The sequence below is a fragment of the Paralichthys olivaceus genome, chromosome 1 (genome assembly GCF_024713975.1).
Source record: "Paralichthys olivaceus isolate ysfri-2021 chromosome 1, ASM2471397v2, whole genome shotgun sequence".
Lineage (NCBI taxonomy): Eukaryota > Metazoa > Chordata > Actinopteri > Pleuronectiformes > Paralichthyidae > Paralichthys > Paralichthys olivaceus.
The window spans coordinates 24,070,302-24,084,779 of NC_091093.1; the positions used below are offsets into that span (position 1 = coordinate 24,070,302).

The 14,478-nt window shown below is 41.3% G+C and overlaps 1 protein-coding gene across 1 annotated transcript in view; it reads right to left on the minus strand.

Annotated features, from left to right (window-relative positions):
* Positions 1–14,478, minus strand: part of pde8a (phosphodiesterase 8A) — a 41,274-nt gene that overhangs the window by 16,162 nt on the left and 10,634 nt on the right. The window contains exons 2-3 of the mRNA XM_020080265.2: positions 5,214–5,270; positions 842–1,032 (exon numbers count right to left, since the gene is read on the minus strand). Of these exons, the coding sequence (XP_019935824.1) occupies positions 842–1,032; positions 5,214–5,270 (248 nt within the window). The remainder of the gene's footprint in view (positions 1–841; positions 1,033–5,213; positions 5,271–14,478) is intronic.

Sequence of the window (14,478 nt, forward strand, 5' to 3'; positions counted from 1 at the left end):
TTGGGCAGATGCTAAAGATAGAGTTGGTATGGGCAGGCACCGCTCATTTCTCATTGACGTGACTTTGCAATGGAAGCGAGTGAGCCCAAAGTAAGTCGGCCATTTAGCCCCAAGGAGAGTCATGATCACACGTGTTTCCAAATATAATGAAACGCATGAAAAGCAGGTCTATAATCAGTCCTATCGAGATCATCTGGTTTGGATTATGTCATCAGCCTTTAATAACAGTCTCTACCAGAATTTAAATTCAATTTAACTGTGTCCACTACATTAGTGACTCCAAACCAGGGGCACTTAGAGATGCAGCCACCAGGAGCTCCATAAAAAGACAGTGGAGTAGTGTAACCCATTTTAAAAAATGAACATTTTATTAAATAAATATATCCAAGTTTTGAGCCAGCTGCACAGATAGACAGTTAAAAGTAATGTATAAATATTGAAAGAAGGAAGGATGTTAAAATTAATGGGTAAAAATTTCAAAAAGCTAAAAGTGCATGGATACTAAAATAGTAAAAAATGAATGTTAGAGGATGAATAGTTAAACAGTTAGAATTAATGCAAGTGATAATTAGTTAAAATAGTTACATATAATCATGAATGAAATCACTGAAATCATTTGTTAAAAGTTATGGACAAACGGCAGCAGCGTTCAGCTTTGGCTCATCCAGGTTTGTAGCATGACTTCAAACATGACCACGCTGAACACGTACACACTTACAGTACATTTCAGCAATACGAACTATATTTAATTGGACACAAAAACTTGTAAACCTCTACACTACTTCATTCAAGCAGTACAACTTCAAGTGCGAGTACATTGACGGTGAGAGAAGTCACTTACCGGCATAGTGCTTCAGCGTCAAAGTGTCTGGAATGTCTGTGGTCAATGATGACAAGGTCGTGATGCTTCTCCAAGAAGCATTCAAGAGCCGACTCGGGTGTTCGCGCCATGCTGCACCTGAAGTTCGCCTTCTCACATGCCCAGCAGAAGCCATTACTCTGACTGTCCTCTTTGGCAAAAACTAAAAGTACCTGCAAAGACAAGAGGTGACTAAGCACACGTATACATATATATATACACACGTGTATATCAGGCTATAAAAGAGGACATTTAAAATAAAAAAAATTCTGATAATGTCGTCTTCCTATATCTTACTACTGTTACTTCTAACTCTACTCTTCTAAATTTAAAATAATAAGATCTTTACCAAGAGCCACAATATCAAATTGGACAAAAGATAGATTAAAAACAAACAATCTTTACCCTAGTATGGGCCCTTTATATTGAAATACTTTATATTTACATGGAGGGGGGATGTTTTTTTGTTTTTTTTCTGTCGTCCAAACTGGACAAACTAAAACCGTTGATAACTGAGGTTCACCACAGGTTCTCCTTCATGTTCGGAAGGGGAGAGTGAGATGAGGAGTGTTCAGCTGCAACATGAAACTTCACCTCTAGATGTCACTAAATCGCACACACTGAACCTTTAAACCAGTTGGTCACAAAACAAAAAACAGTTAAAGATTTTAATATTGCAGCAGATTGAAAAAAGGCTTCGCATATACACCAAAAGATCATCGTGAAACATTGCTTGACTAAGTATATAAATCAAAAATATAATAGATAAATTGACTAATCTAAACCTTTCCATTAATTACATCGTTGTTGGAGCCCAAGTTTATATAATATGTCCTACAGGGGCTAAACCTGCAGAGCCCCTTGTAGATGTAGATCTTTGTAAAATTTTGGGAAATTATGACTTTATGACTCAGTGTTGGGTTTGCAGGAAAATATTTTCTGTGCAACATACGAGAACTAAGAGGCTGATATGTATCTGTAATCTGATTTGTGAAACAAAACCACGCCCAACTTTAAATTAGATAAACAGAGGAATTAACTTATTTCTGACATTTCTGTTGGCGATTACTTTAAAAACATATTAACAAATTTAACAAAATTGTTGATGTGATTAATGTTCCTTTAGTAGAATAAATAGATGTATCGACAAACTGTTGCACACAAGTTTATATAATATGTCCTGCAGTGGCAAAACCTGCATGTATATAAGGACTCATTGTTTGTATCTGCGAAGACTCTCAGTTATCCAGGGGATGGTATCTTCAGAAGTTGCACATAAGCACACAACATATGTTTCTGGAAGAAGTTTCAGCCTTTTGGAAGAGAGATGAAGCATCTTCAAGAAACACAAGCCAGTGCAGCTGCCTGTGTGTCTATGTTCACTTGTACAACTTCTGAAGACTCAGTGTTTGGTTTGCTGGAAATATTTTTCTGTACAACAAACGAGAACTGTGAGGCTGGTATGTCAGTAATATGTCAGTAATCTGATTAGTGACACTGGTATAGCTAAACAGAAATGAAGAACCTCCACTCTGTGCTATAAAATGAGTAAAAAACTAAAGACAGCAACAGCAGAACGTGATTTTGATTTGCTGGATGAACCTCAGAGTTGTCAGCACGTCATCGGTACATTTATACTCATTTGCGCCCGCAGCCTGGGCTTGACTGTGACCTCAGGGCTCCAGTGGACAGGCCCTGATTGATCAGGCTCGGCTCGCACACGGGGCGTGGCACAGATTTTATTGTCCGCAGCCGTGATCTATGACACAATTAGGTGAGGTGGCCTTGACTGGCTGGGGCCCCTCCCACCAGTCTGTGGTAGAAAGTGCTGCTCTTGCCATCAAACCAGCCATTGAGAGCATCCCTCTCTCTCTCCCTCTCCCTCTCCCTCCCTCTCACTCTCTCTCTGCCAGCATACTTTCATATAACCCCTCACTTACGTAAATGCTGGACCAGAGATTTAGGCCCACCTCCAAGAGCTGTGCTGCACTAAGAGCAGATTCATGAGTCACCCTCAAACAGACGTCATCTCCTGATGTTGGCAGGAAGCAGAATGAACGTAAAGAAGAAAAAGTTTGTTCTGCAGTTTAAAGTTTGCATCACACCTGTAAACTACAGCCACTGTCCTCCACACAACCAGGGAATATAATGGATTCATTCTGATGATTGCCCCGTGGCTTTATACAAGTACCCAAGCAGAAGCCCCCCCACCCCCCCCACCTCAGAGGGGTCTCACTCATGCAAACCATTCTCCAACATTTTCCCTACAAGCGGCAGAAAGTGTCCGGGTCATAAATACATCACAAGTGAGACCTGCAGCTATGTTTGGTACGCACAGGGAATTAGATCAGAATTCCACATTGGGATGTTGGTAGAAAAGTCAACATTCCCCAGAGGTGGAGGAACTGGGAAATATAGGCTGAGATAAGGAAGTGGACGACAGAGGAGGCAAAGTTTACAGGAGGGAAAAGAAACCTAGTTTGAAGGTTTTTGGCAGTGTGCGGTTGTACTGTCTAGAAAACATCATTGTTGAAAACAGAGAAGGCCCGGCCAGATCCTGTGAGCCACGAGAAAAGAGGAGGAGTAGAGCGGAGGAGGGCATGACAGGATCAGCTGTGAGTGACAAAAACAGGAAGGGGATATCTCTCTACCTCGTTTTCCTACTGTGGTCACACTGGAGCGCATCAGACAATAAAGTCCAGTCTCTGCACTTATATTTGGCATTAAATTACATGTCTTTTCTCAGACTCTGACCATAGATCATTATTGTTATACTACCATAGCAGTTTATATTTATATTTGAATAAAAAGCGTGTTTTAGTTGAAGGGGTTATGCACTAGGGACACAGGTAACACCAAGAATTGAGCTCAAAAGAGCACATTCCTCCACCAAGGCCAAGCAGTTTTCTTAAACTCAATCTCGCTGAGCTATATTGTGCACACTTCACACTTATGGATATCAGTCCTCTAAACTTGCCATGATACATGAAATACTCCCTGGGACATGGGAGGAAATGTCATGTTAAAGAAACTGAAAATAAATTCCTGGATCCACCCCATGATTTGGATCTCCACCAAACTGAATTTGTTCTTCCCTGATACCTGACGCGCTGCATCATCCCACCAAGGCTTCATCCATACTGTTTGAAAACAGTGTTTTAACACTAAAACAATCTCTGTCCACAAAAGCTTTTTGGCTCAGAATCAGTTTGAAACCCCTTCCATACTATCGCAAAACACATATCACATAACCACTCACGTACTCCGGGAATGTGCGAGCCAGTGTGCACAGACTAAAACAGGGCCAGCAGAGTTTTAAAACTTCTCCATATTTCTGGGCTTTTAAAGTCTGGAGTAGTGTGTCCGTAGCAGAGTGGATGAGTTTTCAAATGAAAAGTGTAACACAAGTTTTATGGTAATCTGTCCAGTAGCTTTTGTGTAATACTGCTGAGTAACACACAAACAAAGGCAGATGAAAACACAACCTTCTTGACGGTGTTGTCGATTTTCATTATTGATGTATTAATCTGTAAAATAACGATCAATGTCCTTTTAAAAATGCTCATCAGAATTTCTAAAGAGTAAAAGATGTCTGAAAACCAAAGTGTTGAGCAAATCCTCCCATTCGAGAAGCTGAAACCAGCAAATTCTATTTTGGTTGGAAATTTAATATAACGACTGATCGGTTATCTGAACAGCTGATTGATTTTCAGCAGCGGGTAACACCCTTGGAAACAAGATGAAACCAAACTGTTGCACATACTGAAAATACTTTTAAAATTCACTTTTCAAAGACCCCACGTTCTCACAGCAGCAGCGGATGCCAGAGGAACGAGCACAGTACCAAAGTGTATAATGAGCCATTGAACGTCAGAGAATGTCCTATTTGCAGTGATGAAACTGGTCCATGGATCCTCTGTGCACTTCTTCCATATTGTGCATTGTTCATTATGGTATGTTCTCGGTCATAAATGTTTGGCCTTGTTGCCTTGACAACCCAAGGCTTCATCGCACACAATGCGTCCATTAACAGTTTTTTTTCCTCCTTTTCTTTGAATGTTTGCATGAAGCCCTTTTCCCCCTTTAATCTCTGTGCGAGGTGTGGTATCTTTGAGAAATTCAAGATTAGTTTGAACTGCAAACAAAAGGAGGTGACGTTTTGAAACGCTAATCCGAGAAAAATGCCAGCAAATATTGACAGTAACACAAATTTTGGCTCCGAGGCTCAGCTAAAAGCCCTTCAATGATACATAAACATTTCGCCGCAGCACTTCTGCCGTTCTGTGGAAAAGACTTAATGCGTTCAAGCACATTGGCACCAGTCAGTCAGATGCTTGGCATTGTTTTACGATACCTGAAGTGGGTCTTTAAATAACTTCATTGGTCCAAATTGCACCTCTGTTAATGTGGTCTGAAAGATAAGAAGAAGAAAACAAGGATTAGAACAATGCAAACTGCATGATATTTGAATCACTTACCTACTCATAGTTGTTATTTTAAACCTTGTGTTTTGGTGACGATGCTTCTGCTAGCACACTTAATGAAAGTGACAACATTACAATGGATTATCAAGGCCATAAAAAAAAAGCTGTAATAGTACGAGAATAAAGGAAAAAACCTTCTTCTACGAATGTTTTCTTGTAAAATTACAACTTTATTCTTGTAAATGTATGACTTCACTCTCGAAACCCCCCCCCCCAAAAAATGTCTCTTTATGTGGCTCTAATACTGCGACATACATTATACCAAAAATAAAAAAAAAACATTGCTACGTCACCGAATAATGAAATATCTCTCTTGTTATATATGAAATCACTGGTTCACTGCACAGTATGATGGTGATGCTACTCGTGTTAAGCATCAGTTCGACCCTGGAGAGACCCCTCATCAACAAACCATGACGACCTCCTATTAGAGAAATCTGAACAGACTCTGTCGTGTATAAATACTGTCGGTACATAAAGAGCCACTGTATTTAACCATGTTTCACAGCTGGAGCGTCTGAGACCCCAAACTGAGGTACATACATTGTTTTCTCAAACACATCATCAGTTTAAAATGATGTTTACAAGCAATTCTCATAAAATTAGCAACTGTCATCACGCTGATAAAAAGACATGATGAGTAAAAAGAAAAAGTTAAACCACAGTACTAGCTCCTCTTCCTCTGTATTGAACTCAGTATTCAAATAGAACTATGCTGGAATAAATATTTCTATAACTTCAACTCCACAGCAATCAAGATTAAAGCATCATATTTTGTATAAACACACATACTATGAATTATTTCACCATTCCACATTAATAACTCAAATTTAAATCAACAAGTAAATGATGATGTGAGGCTGGGTGATATGATATGAAGTTATATCAAGACAAAAAAAAATTTGATATCAGTCAATGAAAATTATATTGTGATAATTATTGATATTGTTTTATTTCCCGGGCTGAAATTCACAAACTGCACAGAAGGAAAAAAGTCCAAATCTTTATCAGCTGAAACTAATTCTAACTCTAATTCACCCACACAGTAGCGGACAGGTTTTGACTGATTACACTTTCCCTACATGAGCTTACTCTTCTCTGTCTGCAAATAATTTAGCTTCCTTCCTGCTAAATGCAACCCAGCTCAGGGGTTAGTAACCATAGCAACCAAGCCCCTTGCGGACCGCCATCCCTCTAGAATTCCTCTTCTCCGTAAACAATCTACACATGTGAGGAGGAATACAGAGAGGAATTTCAGAGCGTGCCAGGCAGGAGTAAATCACTTCTTGCTAAATTGTAAGCCTTTTAAAAGCTCCATGAAAAAACAAAGGGGGAAAAAAAATAAAAAGCTGATTAGCCCTCCACTGCGGCCAAATTGACGTCATCATGACACTAGGCCGTTTGTTGTAGTCGTCCACAAACAAGGAGTATGGCATCAGGATGGCTACAAGCTGATGCTCTGTGATCATCTGATCTTCCACAGACACGAGGACCTGGTCGCATGATAGGCTCGTGTGCACTGGAGAGACAGTAAGCATGTGTGTGTGTGTGTGTGTGTGTGTGTGTGTGTGTGTGTGTGTGTGTGTGTGTGTGTGTGTGTGTGTGTGTGTGTGTGTGTGCGTGCGTGTGTGCGTGTGCGTGTGTGTAGCTATATAGCAGGGACTAACATATAGTAATGCCGCACACTTACGCTGTTCCAAGACTCAACAGGGTCTAGTTTTTTTTTTCTGTTGTCAAATTTGATTTCAGTTACTTTGACCACATGTGTTAGAACAAATAACTGAGCTCTATGAATTTTGATTCAGGAGTCAAACCACCCGTTTATTTTCCTGTGGCTGGGAAACAAAACATACTCTCTTCTATGGACGACTGCTGGGTAAATATCACATATATATATAAAAAAAAAAAAAATGCTGTTTCCACTGTGATGCCGTGTGTTGCTGAACTATCTGAGGTCAGGGTCTTGACGTATGGTGTTTGGCCGCAGAGCAATGCAGCTCGCTGAGGCCTGCAGCCACACACACACACACACACACACACACACACACACACACACACACACACACACACACACACACACACACACACACACACACACACACACACACACACACACACACACACACACACACGCACGCACACGCACAGGCACACGCACAGGCAACATACTCTTCTTGTACAGTACGCGCATGCACACACCGCAATGAATCACTCAGCCAAGCATTTGCATCCCACAAACATCACGCTGGCACTCAACCAGAGGCAAACAAAGCAGGGGAAGTGAGTGAGCATGTAGGCCAGGCAGGCGGACAGCACGGACATGGTGTGTGTGTGTGTGTGTGTGTGTGTGTGTGTGTGTGTGTGTGTGTGTGTGTGTTTGCCTACATCATGTGCATCCAGCCCTCTTGCTCTACGCTGCCGTGTTGTACCAGTCACACTGGGATCTCTCTCTGTTTCCTTCTCCGAGCACAGGGCCACTTGTTAATCAGACGACAGGTTCACACAGTGCAAACACTTTGCATAGAGGTCGCAGTTAAACGCTGTGAATTCCGTGAAGCCGGGTGATAAAAAGGGCAGAGCAATAAAGCAAAATCATTCATTTATCGCTACCTAATTTTCATCTATAGCGATAGCAAACAAAAGTCAAACATATATCAACATGTTTTTCATTGTGCACAGTGAGGAGGTAATATACATAATTGATTTACCTCAGAGTTGTAAAATGTTCTGTGCTCATAAAGAAGTGTTTAATACCAAAATCTTCACTCAGGAGAATTTTTTTTTATTATTTTATTATTATCATTATTGAATTTTAATATTGATGTAATTTTTGGCCCTTCGTCATTTTTTTGTTGATTTTATTTAGTATTATTTATCTGGATTGGTAAAGTCATATATAGTACTGTATATATGATGCTAAAGTTCTCATATATAATTTTTTGGCCATATCACGTCGTGATTAACAGATATCAAGTTTCACAACTCAGTGTTTTCCCTCACCTTCTGTGTATTGTGTCCATTAACTCCAGTGTCAGTTTATTAGGTACCCTGAGCTTAAAATAGTGAAACAGTCCTTCATGAAGGTTACTGGGTTCAGTTTGTAAATCGATTTACGTTGATTCCACTTTGTTAATTTTAAAGGATGGAGTTTTTGGTGCTGCTTAATTATGTTGCCTGAACCATTTGATGTACGGGGTAAATGATAGAAACACAATTCTGTTTAACATTGCGTTACAAAAATTATGAGGTGCACAATCAACTGCAAGTTCTGGAGCCCTCGATGCAAAAGACGCCATGGCGTAATTTGTGGCGCGCGCATCCCCAAGTCTGTGACAGAATGGTGGCTATAAACCAGCCTTTAGGGTCTGAGGGACTAGGAGCTGCTTGTTTACCACTAAGTATGTTGCTGTTAAGAAGAAATCACAAGTTTGGAAATCAATCAATCATGAAGTGGCAGTTTCCAGGCTGACAACTTCATCTTATGACACATTTCTTCCATGCGTGTTCCAGGTGTCTACAGTCATCTCAAGCCGAGTCCAGGACTGTCTGCAGTCAATACACCCAATGTATTTACATAGCGGAGTTGCCTCTGACCCTGTATCCTGCTTCCAGTGTATCCGGCCCTATAGATCTCCTCCTCTCCTTCTCCAGCCCACCAGCTTTTCTGTCTCACACTCATCGACACAAACACGCACACACACTACACCATGTACACTGGGAGAGTGGCTTTCCACTAAAGTGAAAAACAGGAAATTGGATGACATTGTTCGGTGCGCCGACGTCAGCAGAGAGAGATAGAAAGAGTAAACAGCTTCCTCCACCCCAGAGCTGGGACCAGGATGCAAGGAATCTTGGGATGCCTGCCCTGCCCGTGCTTCTTAGGAAAACGTGCACGGCTGCCCCCATTCACTAACAATCCACCACATCACTCACTCTGACACAGCTCTCCGGCTGACGTGCGCTCTCCCTTCCTCCCGTTCTCGGATCCTACCTCTCCTTCAGCTCCGCAACATCACTTGACTCCTCCTGTAAAACTTCTCCACATGTGCTCAAGTAGAATATTACACGTAGAGCTGATTACGCTAAAGCCAAAGTGTTCTTCTCACAACTAGTTTGTGTCGTGTGTGTGTGTGTTTTTATGTACGTGTGTGTGTTTATGTACGTGTGTGTGTGTTTTTCCATCTAAAAGTGTGAATCAAATGGAGATGAATCAATGTTCTTCATTAGGTCTGATTAAGGGCAGCAGTCCCATCCACAGGTGTGGATGCACATTATGTACCAGACAGATGGACGGAGGTACAGACAGGAAGACAGACAGACTCTAAACTCTCACACACTAAGCTAAGTGACGGGCTAAATGGCACAGTGACACATCAGCCTCGCCACACGCTGGGCCACACAGATCGCAGTGCTTGCCGCCCATGCTGTGCGTGTTACCTCAAAGAGAATAACTCACTTTCATGTGTGGCCACTTACATTCGCTGCCCATAGATCTGCACCGAGGCCATCATCGATAACAATGGGGTTTCAAACCTGCAACTGCTTTTAACGCCCACAAAATCAATGACCAGTCTGGCAAACGCCTCACCCAATCCACCTAAACACACGCACTGTTCTTTTAAAAAGCTCTACATATTATGAGTTTGGGGATTTTTGGGTGAACTATCAGGTGCATCATTATTATCTAATCTTTGGACTCTCTTTGTTGCCGGGCCCAGTGTGAAGCAAATTATGCAAAAGTGACAAAGTGATGATTATGTGTTAGAATTCAGAGCCTAATGTGTTAGTATTTTATATTCTATTTATTTATTTTAGTAATATCTCAGCAGGGATTTCATACCACTACTTACTTTTACATATAATCAAAAGAAGTTCTTTGTTAGGGCCAGAAACCTGTATTTATTTAACTGGTCCAAAAAATAACATATAAATCATTACTTTAGCAGACCCAACACACACTGAAAGGATTTTCCTGAACTACAGACATCAAGACAGTAACTCATTCATCTACATGTGGAGGCTCACACACATCAACGCTCTGCCCTTGTTACATTAAGTTTGTGAGCACGTTTTATCTGATGCACAACATATCTGTGTCTTTCACACACCGTGGAATAAAACTGTGTGTTTAAAGCAGTTTGTGAATTCTGCAGAAAAAAAGACTCCTAAAAAAATACAATAAACACACACACAAACACACACACCCCCAAATGAAAATGAATACGTGTCTGATTGCAGTTTATCCATTTAGAAAAATAACTGCAGCCATGTGTGTTCTGGCTCTGTCCACATGTCTTATCCACGGTGACCAAGCCTGCAGTCAGTCAAGCAGAAGACTTTAGTTGAGTCACTGGCATGGCTGAGAGAAATTAGGCCACTGTGGATCGGTTTGTCCCAGAACATCCATGCTTTCGCTGCATTTCTACCTCTGCCTCCCTCTGTCTCTCTCTCTGTCTCTCTCTGTGTGTGTGTGTGTGTGTGTGTGTGTGTGTGTGTGTGTGTGTGTGTGTGTGTGTGTGTGTGTGTGTGTGTGTGTGTGTGTGGGGTGAAATGCACCACGGAGGAAACACCAGCCCCCATATCACAAAAACTACAATGTCCTCGAAAGAGCTAAAACAAATGTTGATTAAATATTTTCAATGTTTAACCAGATTCAGTTTGATGGTTTATTTTAAAGGTCGTGTAACATCGGTAATAGTTTATTCTTGTTGCTCGATGCAGAGTCACGAGATAAACAATGGGGCTCCTTTGACTTAGAATTGTTCCATAACCCGCACATTTCAAGAGGCTTTGAAACACGATTAATCCACTACCCCAATTGTACACTCATACATTATCATTGTAATATATTAAATTACAAATAAAGTTCAACAGAGTGGTTCCTTATGTAAAAATCCCATTCATTTCCTGACAATAATATTGTAACCATCCAAGGTAGATTCCCCACAAGCTAGGAGATTTTGAAACGATGTTATACTGTAGAAGCTGCAAATCTGCATGATTTAAGAAAAATGTGTTTTATTCACAAAATCAAGGAGAAGTACAAAACTACCCACAATCCTCAGGTGTAATAGCACCGGCTGTGATTGGTGGAGCTTGCTGTTACCATGGAAATGTTTACCTCAACCACGAAAATCCTACCGACTACGATTGGATAAGTATAACATTACACTAGAGCAGCTATGATTTCTCTTTCTAAAATACTGTTAGAATTTTTCGTCTCTCCCACAGAGCTTCCAGAGAACGTCCTTGTACCCTTTTCTCATTTTCCCAATGTTATCTTTGCTCTGAATCTTTATTTATCTCGTACCTGGTCGCTCTGGTACGAGGCTTAAAACTATTCTTATGAGGATTTTCTGAAACGTCAACAGAGAAAATGAATGGAAGATTTACTTCAGCTCTAAAAGTGGGCAGCCACTATAGTGCTCTTTTGTTTCAGCCTGAATCTTATCTTTTTTTCTCTCAAATGTCAACCATGCCAAGGTTTCATAATTTAATTTCACCCTGCAAATGGCCAAAATCAGACCTTTTTTAAAAACCAAATTTAGAAAAAGAGATCTACAAGAAAGACCAGAACATAAAAACCGTGTTGATAAGGACACCAGGCAAATAAAACATAAAACATCTCCACAAGGGAAAACAACAAATCCAGGCACAGATCACACGAGATGCCACACACTGGTGGCCGTGGTGTTCCTCCTGGGCAATATACTCAAGATGAGTGATACGAATCAAAGACGGAACAAAAGATGAATAAAAATATCCTCTAGGGCTGCAACAAACAATTATTTTCATCAATGAATTTGTTGGAAAATATCAAATACTGCCCATCAAAATTCCCCAGAGGGACTGTATGAAGTTTATTTTCAGCCCTAATATCTTAAAATCCTGCTAATAAAGCGAAGTGGTAGGTGACCACAGAGGTACCTGAACCCACGAGGCCTCGTCTCTCCACGCTTAAACCCTATCGACTGAAAATTAAGTCCTATTACTTAAATTACTTTTAACTACCTCTTATACGTGCCGCCCCAAAATAATTTCTAATCAGTCAGGCATAAAAGTGCACACACATGCACACATACACATTTATTGTCTTTCAAACAGAGCTTCCAGAGAACGCCCTGACCTTTATTCTGTCTGCAGTGACATCTCTCCAACCTCACCAGATATTGCGGAAACGCAAGCCACCGGGAATGTGAATGCACAGGCACGCACACTCACACTCACACACACACACACACACACACACACACACACACACACACACACACACACACACACACACACACACACAGAGAGGGAAGGCACCGAGCAACTCACAGGAGACTGAACTTGTCCTGGAATTCAGTCCCAAACGCCCTTGAATGACGTCCATGGTTTAAAAATACAGAGTTTGCAGAAAATGGAGAGGTTACTCCATCCTTGGTGACCTGTCCCTGTTTCTCACTCGGTGCTCTACACCTTGCGAGCATCATCTCAGACTTCACAAAAAACCCATCAGGTGTGTGGTCTCTCTTTAACGTTGAAGACAGACCAACAAAAACATTTATTCGATACTTAAGCCTGTACAGCAACACACACTCAAAGGAGGAATGTTTTATTCTGCTCCTACAGAAAACCTTTGTATGACGTGTTCATAATTCTGAGAAATAAAATCATGTGTTGGGATTATATGTACACGCGTGTGACATTGGAGTACATGCTGAATTCCCTCAGCTCGTGACACTGCCTGCCTGCCTGCATACCCTGTGTCCATAGTGGCGCGAGTGTGTGTATGTGATCTGTGCGTCACTGTGCCAGTGAGAGTAACTGAAGCCTGGCAGTGGAGAGGCTCCTGCCAACAGGCCGAGTGATGAGGGCTAGCGACTGTGCTCAGAGCCCTCGCACGCTGGCCTGCAGGGACATGAGATGAAGAGCAGGGACAGGAGAGCGATGCACTCTTTAAACGTGGAGAGATCACACAAGCCTGGTCGCTACATTGCAGCATATAAGCTAACTGAAGCCATAGCTAGGAAGTATAGTTTCTCAGAAGTATAGTTTCTCAGAAGTATAGTTTCAATTCAAGTTATTACTCACAAAGTGTTACATGTTCTACTGTTGAGAAAACTCATCACTGTCCTCATACTGTCCATTGCTGCAGCTCCTCTTTTCAGCCTCTGTCTGAAAGACCCCCCTCACAATAAAACCTGCTCTGATTGGCCAGCTGAGCCACTCTCTGTTGTGATTGGTCAAAAGCTTCCAGTGTGTAGGACATGTTGGCCTCTGCTCTCTTTACCTGATTGGTTAAGAGGTGTCTCTAGACATGCTGCTGCGTGGATTATATAAATGTGGGCCACCATGATGTCACATGACATCATAATGGTATAGAAGTATTGGTCGGATTTCTGACATGGTGTTCCAGGATCAGTGTTTTGTGTTGAGAGGAGCTCCCTTTACTGCAGATTTTGGGCTTTTTGACTTTGCAGAACTTTTATAAATGTAAAAAAAAGAAATAAAACAAAGACAGAGATACTGAAAATAAGTCTCCTCCAATGAAATCACACTTTTGGCATCTCCAGAGGCTGAACTAACAAAGATTGTATCTCACAACAGAAGCAGATAATCATCTTTTGAAAGATGGGTAAAAAAACTATTCCATTTTGAAACGCAGGCCCACAAATGAACAATGAACCTTCAGGGGGCTCTATACAGAAATGCAGACAAACCGATGCAATTGTTTTCAGTGGCCATCCTCCGTAACAAGCACTGGTGTGAGTAAATTAATTAAAGACAGAAGACAGACCCACGAGAAGCTGAGCACTTTCTCCAATGTTCACCTTCAAGGTATTTCTGTCCTTATCCAGATTACTCGGAAATCCCCATAAGACCTGGACAATCCTAAGCTATCCAGGGCTGTGGAGCAGCCCCTCACTGAAACCTCCTCCTCTTCATCGGCCACAACAGCCTTTGTCAACACCCCTGTAACTGTACTGTGCACCTACTTAATGGACTGCTCCATTTTATTCACACCTGCTCCTCTCCCATTTTACTGTATAAAAACACTTGGAATGATGTATTTCATCCACTGTATCCTCCTAAATGTATCATCTGTACTATGAATGCTTCGAACTTCAAACTGCTCGCTGGTGTCAATGT